The sequence below is a fragment of the Mustela nigripes genome, chromosome 13, assembly GCF_022355385.1.
Source record: "Mustela nigripes isolate SB6536 chromosome 13, MUSNIG.SB6536, whole genome shotgun sequence".
Taxonomy (NCBI): Eukaryota; Metazoa; Chordata; class Mammalia; order Carnivora; family Mustelidae; genus Mustela; species Mustela nigripes.
Genome location: NC_081569.1, coordinates 131276332 through 131288660, shown reverse-complemented (window position 1 = coordinate 131288660; position 12329 = coordinate 131276332). Strand labels below are relative to the sequence as shown.

The following is a 12329-nucleotide window of genomic DNA, read 5'->3' as shown; positions in this document are numbered from 1 at the left end:
GGGGGGGGGGAAGCAGGCTCCCTGCTAAGTAGAGAGCCCGATTCGGGGCTCGATCCCAGGACTCCGGGATCATGACCTGAGCCGAAGGCAGAGACTTTAACCCACCAAGCCACCCACGTACCCCAGCGCACAATTTTTTAATAGTTTTCGAAAAATTGTTTTCACTGACATTTTATCCTCATACTTACTTATTCTAGTCTTCAGACTTTAAACAGTGAATATTGAGGTAGATATGAACATTTCTAGTTTGGGTAAAAAGCACATCTTTAAGATACAAATTGTGTTAGTTTATCTTGTAACTTTGTCAGTGTTTCACTTGAGGCTTCTTTTCATGACAGTTTCCTTCTAAATATTAAAAGCATTGCAGAAATTATTCAAATTAAATGTATGTGTTTGTACTGATAAACATGTATGATAGTGATATTTATGTTTTCATATAATCTAGGTTTTTTTTTTTCTTTCTAGCTGCATTCCAGTCCATGATGACAGGAGGTAACATCGGAAAGCAGATAGTTTGCATTTCAGAGGAAACCTCTGTGTAATCTGTATAAGCATCTTCATCAAGGAAATACACAGATTTCTTTCCGTTTTGCACCAGATTTTTTTAACTTTTTTTTTTTTTAAGATTTTATTTATTTGCTTGACAGAGATCACAAGTAGGCAGAGAGGCAGGCAGAGAGAGAGAGAGGAGGAAGCAGGCTCCCCGCCGAGCAGAGAGCCCAACGTGGGGCTCGATCCCAGGACCCTGGGATCATGACCTAAGCCGAAGGCAGAGGCTTTAACCCACTGAGCCACCCAGGCACCCCTTACACAAAGATTTTTAAGATACATTTAATAAAATTTTTAGAATACAGATAGCTTTTTATTTAAATTGATTATTAGTACTATCATCTAGTTGCGTAACATAAACTTTTCCTATATCTTCAATATCATGTATGTTCTCTATGTCCAGCACGATTATTTACAGTAATAGATTGAAGTCAACATGACCTATTTTTCTTTCTTTTACTGAGACTATATTTGATATTTGATCAGATATTCTGAAACCATTGGAGATTTGATACAACTGCTTAATGGATCATTTAAATCAATTTTTACAATTAATAATTTTTATTTAAAATAGAATGCTTGAGAAGATGCATAGTAAATATATGTTGACCTGAAAATGCTTTACATAATTCTTGAACTGTAACTTGGTGTTAAGAATAGAATTGGGATGGCTTTTCTATATTGTAGTTCCATGGAAAAGGGATTTAATGGCAGAGCATATGTTGGGACTTAGGGTAATTCAGAGCTTGTGGAGCAGTTTTTAGGATAGGAGAGCAGAGGCTTTGTGTTGAGAAGTAACAGGTCAGTCAGGTTGATAAAGAGACTAGTTTATCACAGAGGATTATCTGTGTTTTGCTAAATAATTTACTGTATAACCTAAAAACTCAAATACACATTGATAAAACTATGTTTGTTTTAGGGTAGCAGTTACGTACTGTCAAATAGTGTAAAGATTTTGAGGGCAAATAGGTACAAATATCACTTGAAGTTTTAGGTGATTAGAAAGATTTGGCAACAAAGGCAGCTTTAGAAAATGACAGGACTGACTGAGCAAATTAACAAATGGCTGTGAACATGAATGTTCAATATCTAATGTACCTCTAAATAAGAGGGCTTGCTTCATGATTATAATCAACCCTTTACAACAATAAAATTGAGGAGATTTTTCAAGTGTTGTGCTGGTTTCTGGTCACCTTTTTCACCCTGCTAGATGTCTGCAACATTTGTAGGAAGTAGATTCAAACTGTTAGTAATCAGTCACTCCAGTTGACCTGTGTCCTCTTTTTTTTTTTTTTTATAAAGATTTTACTTATTTATTTGAAAGAGAGTGAGAACTAGAGAGAGCACACAGAGGGAGAGGGAGACAGAAAAGCAGAGTCCCCGCTGAGCAGGGGGGTAAGGTTGGACTCCATTCCAGGACTCTGGGATCATGACCTGTGCCAAAGGCAGACGCTTAACTGACTGAGCCACCCAGGCGCCCGTCAGTGTCCTCTTCTTCCTTTATAAACCTTTCCTGGACCTTTTCATCTCCAGAGAGCACTTCTGTCTGCGGTCTGTATGTTGGTAACTTCCAAATTTGCATCTCTATTTCTGACCTCTTACTTGAGCTTAGGTCCTCCCAAGTAAAATATCCTGTTGGCATCTGGGATGAACTGTTTCATCTAAAGAGGAATTATCTTCCTCTTACATATTCCTACTTTGTTTTTAACTCACCATTGTTTGTGCACCCAAACTAATACTCCCTCACTCATTCAGGTGCCTGTCATCAAGGCCTGTGTTTAATCTTGAAAATGCCTTTCTTAGAGAACTCAGAGCTTTAATTCCCACTGCCACTGTCTTAGTTGAGTTCCTCATCCTGTGGCACACAAGTATTTAAAAATTAGCAATTTCAAAAAGGCTCAACCGCATAAAGCTCTAACGTGGTGGCATCCAGCCTGGAACTCAGGAGTTCTAGTCCCCAGTGTGGGTATTCGAGAGCTCTTTCAGTCCTAATACAGGGAATCCAGACTCTAGGGAGTTCATTTTACAAGAAAAGTTGTATACCTGAGTTTCAGTTCTTACCCCGTCCCGATTGCGGCGCAGAACTAGATTCTGCAAGTTCCTTTCTCAGTGAAGCTTTGAGGTCCTCTTCAGTGAGAACGTCGATAAATGTTTCAGTAGTTCGTTCTCTCTCCATGGCCCCCATTGTAACTAGTGCTCATCTCAGCTGACAGGAAAAACTACCCCATCTGCTGCTGCAAGGAAGCCGTGACGTCACGGCTGGAACGAACTGACCCGGTTTTTCGGGTTTCGCAGACGGCGGGGCCCCAAGTGATGGAATGAGCAGGAGACGGTAGACCACAGCTCCGGGGGTGCAGGGGCCCAACCTCGCCCGGCCCCCGCCGGCCCTGCCCTCTATACGCCTGGGGCGGAAACCTCGCGCGGGCGGGGGAGCCGAGTCCAGCCTGCGGCGAGCGAGTGGGCGTGAGCGTTGGGGGCCGGCCAAACTTCCTGTCCCGCGCTGCCGCTGCTTCCGGCGGGAGCCGGAAGAGGCTGTGTGTGGACGGAATTCGGGACCGCCTGACGGCTAGCCGGCTGCCCGGGACGGGAAGGTGAGCTCGGGCTGGGCCAGGCCACACCCGCGCAGCTCGGTGGTCCCCGAGAGGGAGGGAGCCGGTGCGGGCTTCTCGGCGGCTCGGGCCGAGTTCGCCTCCAGAGAGGACAGGGAAACCGCCCCCACCCCGACACCCCCTCTCAGATCTGGCGGGCCCGGGAGCAGCCGGTCTGAAGCCCTAGGGCTTCGGCCCTAACCCTCGAGGCCTTGGGGCCGATGTTTCTGCTCTTTGCTTGGTTTTGGGGGCCGGGGCTTAGGAACAAGACGGTCCTGAGAAAGCTGGAGTCAGCAGCACGTCCCTAAGGGCGGGGGCTGCTGGACTGCACCCGCACCCTGGCCTTGCCCCAGGCTTTGGGGCCTTACACTAAGGCTGTTGCAGAGGGAGAAAGAGGATGCCAAGAGGACTGTGCCCTGGCGATCTCAGCCCAGAGCTGCCGTCTTCTTTCGTACGTCCACTTACTTCTTGGGGAGGCTTCCGGCTCTGAGGGGCTTGGCTGCTGGCTTCTCCTTAGCCTGTCATTGCAGGTCGAGGCTGTGGGGGCTGTATTTACAGCCTGTGCGCATTCGCTGGTTGATTTTATCCTTTGAAGTTTCTTCAGAGAAAAGAATGCAATTAGTTTATTAAAGTTTATCCCACTTGCTCATGAGGCCCAGAAATGCACCATTTGGAAGTTAAATATTACTAACCTGGGACTTAAGAATTTGTACTTTTTCACTTTGGCACATGGATCACCGTAACATGTTTGCAAGGAAAGTAAAAGAAACATTTTGGAATAGAGTCCGTGGCATTTTGTTGTTGTTAGGGAGTGGAAATTCCACATTGTGTTATTTTTGTGTGGACGGAGTAGAGTCAACTGAGCAGAAGATTTAGGTTCTAATTTTTAAAAAGTCTGCATTTAAGTAAATGTCTGATTTTTGACAAGTTACTTAATCTCTATTGCTTTTTTTCCCCCTGTGTGGGTGAAGAAGCTTACCTATTTATTCAGCAGATAAATCCTGAAAGCTTAGTTTGTTCAAAGCATCATACTAGGTTAATGAGAGTTAGAATGAATAAATTCAGCAACCTTAGCCAGTGAAAAAAATATGCAAGTAGACAACTACCAGCCAAGGCAGGATGGAATAATTGCCAAGGAGAGGTGAAACAGGGTGTTGGGAGCACCAAGGAAAAGACAGATTTATTTTGCTTGGAGGGAAGGGACAAGTATCTTAGTGGAGGATAGCATTTGAATTGGATTTTTTTAAAAAAATATTTTATTTATTTATTTGACAGAGATCACAAGTAGGCAGAGAGGCAGGCAGAGAGAGAGGAAGGGAAGCAGGCCCCTTGCTGAGCAGAGAGCCTGATGTGGGACTCGATCCCCGGACCCTGAGATCATGACCTGAGCCGAAGGCAGCGGCTTAACCCACTGAGCCACCCAGGTGCCCCTTGAATTGGATTTTAAAGGCTGGAAAGGATTTCAGAAAATCACAACTGGATTGGGAGTGTTTATTACTGGTCGAAGAACTATTCTAAGCAAAGACTTGAGCACTGAAATAGGCTGATGTATTCATTCCAAAAGCCAGCCATGTGGGCTGGAGTAAAGGGTTAATGGAAGAATATGGACAGCACTGTAACTAGAGTATTTGAGGATGTATTGTAGAATATTTGAAATGCCATGCTTAGGAATTTGACTAGTGTTCTGAGGCGCTGAATTTTGAGTGAGTGGAGAAACACAAGCATTTCTGTGTTTTGGAAAGATTACTCAAGTGGCTGCATAAAAAGGTGGATTGAAAAGGGGAGTTTTTAGGGCATGGTGACCGGTTAAAAGCCTTTTTTTTTTTAAAGTATTTTATTTGTTTATTTATTTGACAGAGATCGCAAGTAGGCAGGGAGGCAGGCATTGGGGGGGGGGGGGCGGGGGGAAGCAGGCTCCCCGCCAAGCAGAGAGCCCGACATGGGGCTCGAGCCCAGGACCCTGGGATCATGACCTGAGCTGAAGGCAGAGGCCTTAATCCACTGAGCCACCCGGGCACCCCTAGAAGCCCATTTTAATTGTGTAGTTGAAAGACAATGAGATCTAAACAGGATATTACAGGAGGAATAAATTTGGGGGAATCAGAACTCCTGGGATTATTTAAATATAGAGAATGAGAGACATCATTAAACACCTAGAATTTGCGGTTGAGTGGGTAGAAGATTGGGCAATAATTGAAATGGATAATACAGGAAGAAGAACAGGTTTGGTGGTGGAGATGATAATCTGGATTATGGACATTGTTAGGTTTGAGATGGATATCCGTGAGGAGATACTCAGCAAGCGGTCAGAAATAAAAATTTGGAGTTCAGAAGAGAGGTCAGGAGTAGAGACAAAAATTTTGGTATTATTTGCACGTCATTCATTCACTGTACAGATGTTTCTTCAGTGCCTACTAGGTGCTTGCAGGAAGTTTGTATGGAATTCCTTAAATCTCATAGTAAAGCCAACCTTAAGAGTGTCACAGTATTAGAAATGACTATGGAGACCTAAATTCCTTATGAATTACATATAATATTTTGCCAGGCACTATGATAGGTGGTGGAAGATAAAGTTGTAAAGAAGACAAATTAGTTCCTGCCTTTGTTTATGGAGCTTACAACATACAGGGTAGCCAGGCAAAGAATGAATACTGTATAAAACCAAAGGAATTAGAAATAGCAAGACGCCTGGGTGGCTTAGTCGGTTAAGTGTCTGCCTTCAGCTCAAGTCATGATCCCCGAGACCTGAGTCCCACTTTGGGCTTCTTGCTCAACTGGGAGTCTGCTTCTCCCCCTGCTTGTGCTCTTTCTCTTTCTGACAAATAAATTTTTAAAATATTAAAAAAAAAAAAAGAGGAATTAGAAACAGCAGAAAGTTAGAAACAGCAGAAATAGAGAAAAAAGTTGGAAGTTTGGGAAATCTTCTTTGGATAAGGTGATCAGACAAAGCCTTTCTAAATGAGTTGATAGTTAAACAGAACCCAGAAGAATGAAAAAAGAGCTAATCAAGTAGAGAGAGGTGAAAGTGTTTTAAGGTAGAGGAAATGACATGTACACATCCCTAACACCAGAAAGAGCTTAATTTGTTCAAGGAACTAAGATGGCTGAAGCTTGGTGAGCTCCTAGGGAGACTGACTCTGGAGGCTGGTTGGAGATGCAGGAATGGATCACATAGTTCTTAGAAGCCAGGATAAAGAGTTTGGATTTTGTCTAGGTGCCTTGGGAAGCCATGTAGACTTTCAGGCAGGTGAGTGATATAAGAGGACTTGCATTTTAAGGTGATATTTACTCCTGTCAAGAGAATGGAATGAAGGGAGGCAAGAATAGAAGCAGGGAGACCAGTGAGATAGCACTACCAGTGGTTTAGGACAGGTACTGATAGGGCCTGTGACAGGGTGGTGACAGTAGAGATAGAAGTAGCTGGCTTTGCTGTCTCCATAGGACTTGCAGCTGGACTGGATATTGGGAGCAAAGGAAACAAAGTAGTAAAAACGACTTCTAAGTGGGGTGAATGGTGGTCCCATCTTTTGTTTTTTTAAAGATTTTATTTATTTATTTGATAGATGGGAGATCATAAGTAGTCAGAGAGGCAGGTGGGAGAGGGGGGCTGGGGGAAGCAGGCTCCCCGCTGAGCAGAGAGCCTGATGCTGAGCTCCATCCCAGGACCCTGAGATCATGACCTGAGCCTAAGGCAGAGGCTTTAACCCACTGAGCCACCCAGGCGCCCCATGGTGGTCCCATCTTGAGTAGAGGGGTGTAGTGAGTAGGGCTGGCAGGGCGTGATGGGAAACACGCTTGGGAGAGAATTCATTTTGGACATGTTAAAATTTGAGATGTCAAGTTTTGTTAAGTAGAGATGTCAAGTAAGCAATTGCATATATGTCTGCAGTCAGAGGAGCTACCTGGGCTGCAGATACAAATTTTGGTGATGAACACGAGGTATTGTGTGGAAGCGTTGAATAAGTACTATATGCCTCAAACTAATACTGCACTGTATGTTAACTAATTGGAATTTAAATAAAAACTTAAAACTCAACTAAAGCCGTAAGTTTGCACTAGGAAGAGAGTGTAGCAAGAAAAGAGAGCCTGAATACTATCCTGAGGAATAGTAATATTGAGAGGCTGAGTGCAGGAAGAGTACAGCAGCTAACAAAGAAAACTGGAGGTGTGGCAATGAGGGAAGAGTAAAATGAGGAACATGTATCTTGGAAGCAGAGGGTGTAAGTGAAGTGTTGGAGGAAGGAGGCAGTGCCTCTAAGGGATAATGTCAGTTCCGGCTCTGGTTGCAAGTGACCAGTTTGCTTCAGAAGAGGAGTCTGTAACAAGGATGTGGGCAGCTGTTGAGATCAAAGGAAACGATGAAGACCCTGGCTTCATCAAGGTCAGGAACGTGAGCAGCCCCAGGGGAGGCTGCAAGCAGCATTACTGGCATGAAAGGGCCACTGCAGCCGTTTTCCGCCCTTTGTTACTTCTTTTAGAATTCACATTCTGAGGGAAAGTGTCTGATTTGTTCAATATAGGTCAAGTGTCCAACAGTTGGCCAGTGACGAAAAGAACACCTTCATCTACAGTCTCACTGAAGGAGGTATTCAGTGGGGGAGGGGACAGACCCCCAGACAGGACGTCAATCTGTCACCCGAGCAGGAGACATGAATGTGGGATAATTGAACATAGTAGTTGTTCATTGCAAAGGTCAAGTAAGATGAGGGCTGCAAAGTGTCCCTTGGATTTAGTAACATGAAGATCTTCGGTGACCTTTACAAGAGACGTTTTAGTGAAGTGATGGGTTGGATAGTGATTAGAGCTTTGAAAGTAGAGACAAATGCAGAGAAATGCGGAGGTGACTGGAATAAAAATGGGGGCTGTAGGCATGAAACACCTAAGCAGATCTGAGAAGGAAGAGGGAAGGCCCAGGGTGAATCCTATAGTTTCTAAAATTCATTCTGGTTTCACAGTTCTCCAGTTCTCCTCCATTCCAAATTTCTTTCACTGGTATCTGTTAACTGGTTTGTTAGAATTTAATCAGCTTCCGTAGTATGCTAGATATGGATATAAAAAGTTACTTTTTTAAAGAGATTATTCCTTTAATTGTCAGAAAGTGTGCATGCATACAAGTGGGAGTGGCAGGGAGAGGCAGGAGCAGGCTCTCCACCGAGCAGGGAGCCTGATGCAGGGCTCAGTCCCAGGTCCCTGGGATCATGACCTAAATCCAAGGCAGATGCTTAACCCTATTTGTCCCTAGTTACTTTTTCTTTTCCTATGACTTTTTTTTTTTTTAAAGATTTTATTTACTTACTTCTCAGAGAGAGAGAGAGTACAAGCAGGGGGATCGGCAGGCAGAGGAAGCAGCAGCCTCCCCATTCAGATGCTTAACTGACTGAGGCACCCAGACATCGCAGGACTACTTTTTTTTTTTTTTAAGATTTTATTTATTTATTTGACAGAGATCACAAGAAGGCTGAGAGGCAGGCAGAGAGAGAGAGGAGGAAGCAGGCTCCCTGCTGAGCAGAGAGCCCGAGGCTGGGCTCGATCCCAGGACCCTGGGATCATGACCTGAGCCGAAGGCAGAGGCTTTAACCCACTGAGCCACCCAGGTGCCCCGCAGGACTACTATTTTATACCAAAATTTAAACTATTCTTTTCTTTTTTTAAGATTTTATTTTTATTTTTTATTTATTTATTTGACAGACAGAGATCGCAAATAGGCAGAGAGGCAGGCAGAGAGAGAGGAGGAAGCAAGCTCCCTGCAGAGCAGAGAGCCCGCCCGATGTGGGGCTTGATTCCAGCACCCTGGGATCATGACCTGAGCCGAAGGCAGAGGCTTTAACCCACTGAGCCATCCAGGTGCCCCTAAACTATTCTTTTTTTAATTTTCATTTTTGATCATGGTAATTCTCTACCATTGGTAGAATTTTTGTTTTAGTTTTTTCATCTTTAGTGAAGCATTGTTTGGGTCTGTATTTGTGGTCAGCCGCAGGTAGATATGCAGGGAACTGAGAAGTGGATTGGTTGCTGACCAGCGGGACTGCAGTGTTTCTCAATTTCTTCCCTCTTTTTTTCTCACCCACTCTTTCTGAAACTGGGTCAAGGTCAAGGCATTTTCTACCTCTCTAAAATAAGAGCAGTGTTGATATTCTAGGCTTTGTTTTCCTAGGGTGGAATCACATTGCTTTTTAGAAATTGACACAATGATCTTCTGTTTCTTCCTTGAGGCAGAGCAGTAAATGCCCCTAGTCATTTTTCCCTTTGGAATATACCCCTTTGTGTCTGGCAGTCAGGACGGAGGCAAGGTACACCTGTACCAGCTCTGTTCTCCTCTTGCTTGTTGAGTTTATTTGCCTTCGTTGTCCTGCCCAGTATTTCTCCTTGTAGCTTGCATTAGTTTTAGGCCATCTCTACCCTGCTAACATGGTGTTACCGCTAATTCCTGTCTTGTGTGAGGATTCAGGTAATTTCAGATTTCCCAAGACTCTGATCAATGATAATTGTTGATTGTAATATATATTTATGGCAGGTTTATATCAATGGCTTTATGTTTTATGTCTGAGTATCTGTGTAACATATACATTTGAGACTTTTGAAGATACTTTATACTGTTTTTCAATTTTTGGGATATAATCTGTTTAGTAGCTTTTGAGATGAGTTTAGTAAGTTTTATTTTTAAAAAACTTAAAAATAGACTAGTATATTAGTCTAGACTAATAGAGATTAGTCTAGACTAATTTTGTTTCATGAAAATGTGTTATTTGTATGTGTCTCAGTGAGTATTTCATTCTCTGGGGTATGATGGCAAATGTATCTTACTGTGATTTGCAGTCAAAAATGTTTGAAAACCACTGCATTATAGGAAATTTGGACTCAGTAGTAAGAAAATAAAAATTTTTTTAAAATTTCTTTTTTTTTTTTTTTTAAGATTTTAGTAATTTAAGTAATCTCTACACCCAACATGAGGCTCGGACTCCTGACCCCAAGATCAAGTGTCACACACTCTACCAACTGAGCCAGCCAGGCACATTTTTATTTTATTTTATTTATTTGAGAGAGAGACAGTGAGAGCGAGGAGAAGGTCAGAGAGAGAAGCAGACTCCCTGTGGAGCTGGGAGCCCGATGTGGGACTCGATCCCGGGACTCCAGGATCATGACCTGAGCTGAAAGCAGTCCCTTAACCAACTGAGCCACCCAGGCGCCCACATTTCTTAATCTTTTAGAATATACAAAGCATTTGAAACATTTACTTGTTTCTTTTTAAAAAAGATATTTATTTATTTGAGCTAGAGAGCAGGAGTTGGGGGAAAGGGCAGAGGGAGAAGCATACTCCCCACTGAGCAGGGAGCCCAGTGAAACTTGATCCCAGGACCCTGGGATCATGACCTGAGCTGAAGGCAGATGCTTAATCAACTGAGCCACTTAGGCACCCTATTTACTTGTTTCTTAACCACTTATGGAGAGCTTTGTTTCTGAAGAATTTTTTAATTATTTCTTTTGACTGAATCATAAATAATCCTAGGGTAGATTTTGTATCTGTATTTCAGATGAATTTCCTAGGGTCCAGAAGATGAGTAGCCTGCCTAGGTCTCAACCAAAATGTCAGAGGCATAATTTAGACTCTGTTTTAGAGACCTTGGGATTTTTTTTTTTTTTTTAATATAGCTCAGCTTCCTTAATTTACTTGTTCAGCTACTTAATGCATAATTTGCTGATGATATTGAGTGTACTGTAGAAGAAGAATGCAGTTAATCAACTTCAATTCTCAGGATTTGTTTATTTGGCTAAAAACAGAAAGAGAATTGTTCTCAGGATGGTCTAGATCATACAGATTGCTGTTGTCTTAAATCTCCTTTGCGGGGCATCTGGGTGGCTCAGTGGGTTAAGCCGCTGCCTTCAGTTCAGGTCATGATCCCAGGGTCCTGGGATTGAGCCCCACATCGCATTGGGCTCTCTGCTCAGCGGGGAGCCTGCTTCCTCCTTTCTCTCTGCCGGCTCTCTGTCTACTTGTGGTCTCTGTCTGCCAAATAAATAAATAAAATCTTAAAAAAAAAAATCTGCTTTGCTTGTTACGAGTTTTTTGTTTCCAATTTATAGAACTTTTCAGGGCTTTCTGTGTTCTTTGCTTTGGTTCATTGCAAAGATTTGTGTTGCCTGCATTCTTTTTAACCTTTAGATTGACTAAGGGATAACATTAACATTTTCTTCTATTAGTAGCTATTAACGTAATAGCATTGTCAGGGTCAGTGGATTTCTAAAAAATAGAATTTCTGCTAGACCAAGGTTGTTTTCTGTAAGCAGTCTAATATGCTTTTGGTGGCCATAGGGAACCACGTACACAGTAAAAATTCTGTTGTTGCCAAGAGTAGAGGGAGAATAGGGTCTGACTAGAACTACTTATTTCATATTTATTAATAATATCTTTTAGACCAATTGCTGGGTGTCTGAGATCATTTTGTTTTGTTGTGAGCGCTTTATCCGGAGACATGATGCCTTATTTATGATTTGTGGAAAGTCTGAATTGATGGGTGTACCCTTGGTTGCTGACTGTTAAATGTCATTATCTTTTTTATTATTTATGGGGCTAAATTAGTAATTTTTCTAATTTGAAAGCAAATAAGGATATAAGTTTTGCCTACCAGGTAAAGATACAAAAAAAAGAGAACAACTATTAGTGTTCACATTAAAGAACTTGGGGTGGGGCGCCTGGGTGGCTCAGTGGGTTAAGCTGCTGCCTTCGGCTCAGGTCATGATCTCAGGGTCCTGGGATCGAGTCCCACATCGGGCTCTCTGCACAGCAGGGAGCCTGCTTCCCCTCCCCCTCTCTCTCTAGCTGCCTCTCCGTCTACTTGTGATTTCTCTCTGTCAAATTAATAAATAAAATCTTTAAAAAAAAAAATAAAGAACTTGGGATGACCATTTAGTATTACATTTCTAGTCTCTTATCTTAATAGCATAAGAAAGCCTGGGAAGAATATCCTTGAGATCCATAATTATTTAAAAATAGCTTCCTTTTGAGTAAGAGCAGAGCCTTTCACTCCACTGTCATTCAAATTGCATTTAAAGGAAGAACATTGCATTGAACACTATATTGGTCCCCATACTGGCAATTTTTTATTTTAATTACTCTAAATATACTTTGACATAAAGCTAGGTAGTAATTCTTATCCTTCCTGTGCTGAAGCCCCCAGTAGCTCTTAATCAACT

At 42.6% G+C, this 12329-nt stretch overlaps 2 protein-coding genes across 8 annotated transcripts in view; both read left to right on the top strand.

The window, feature by feature from the left end:
• PTGR2 (prostaglandin reductase 2) overlaps positions 1–1719 on the top strand; it is a 31656-nt gene extending 29937 nt beyond the window's left edge. For all 5 annotated transcript variants that reach the window (XM_059373785.1, XM_059373787.1, XM_059373786.1 and 2 more), the window contains one exon: positions 466–1719. In XM_059373785.1, coding sequence (XP_059229768.1) covers positions 466–542 — 77 coding nt within the window. In that variant the 3' untranslated portion in view covers positions 543–1719. The remainder of the gene's footprint in view (positions 1–465) is intronic.
• A 1314-nt stretch (positions 1720–3033) lies between these two features.
• ZNF410 (zinc finger protein 410) overlaps positions 3034–12329 on the top strand; it is a 40550-nt gene continuing 31254 nt past the window's right edge. The window contains exon 1 of one of the 3 annotated variants that reach the window (XM_059373781.1): positions 3034–3140. The gene's annotated coding sequence lies outside the window, so the exon portion shown is untranslated. Of the gene's footprint in view, positions 3141–3567; positions 3589–12329 lie in introns of those variants that run through there. The other 2 variants (XM_059373778.1, XM_059373779.1) reach the window with 2 other exon arrangements.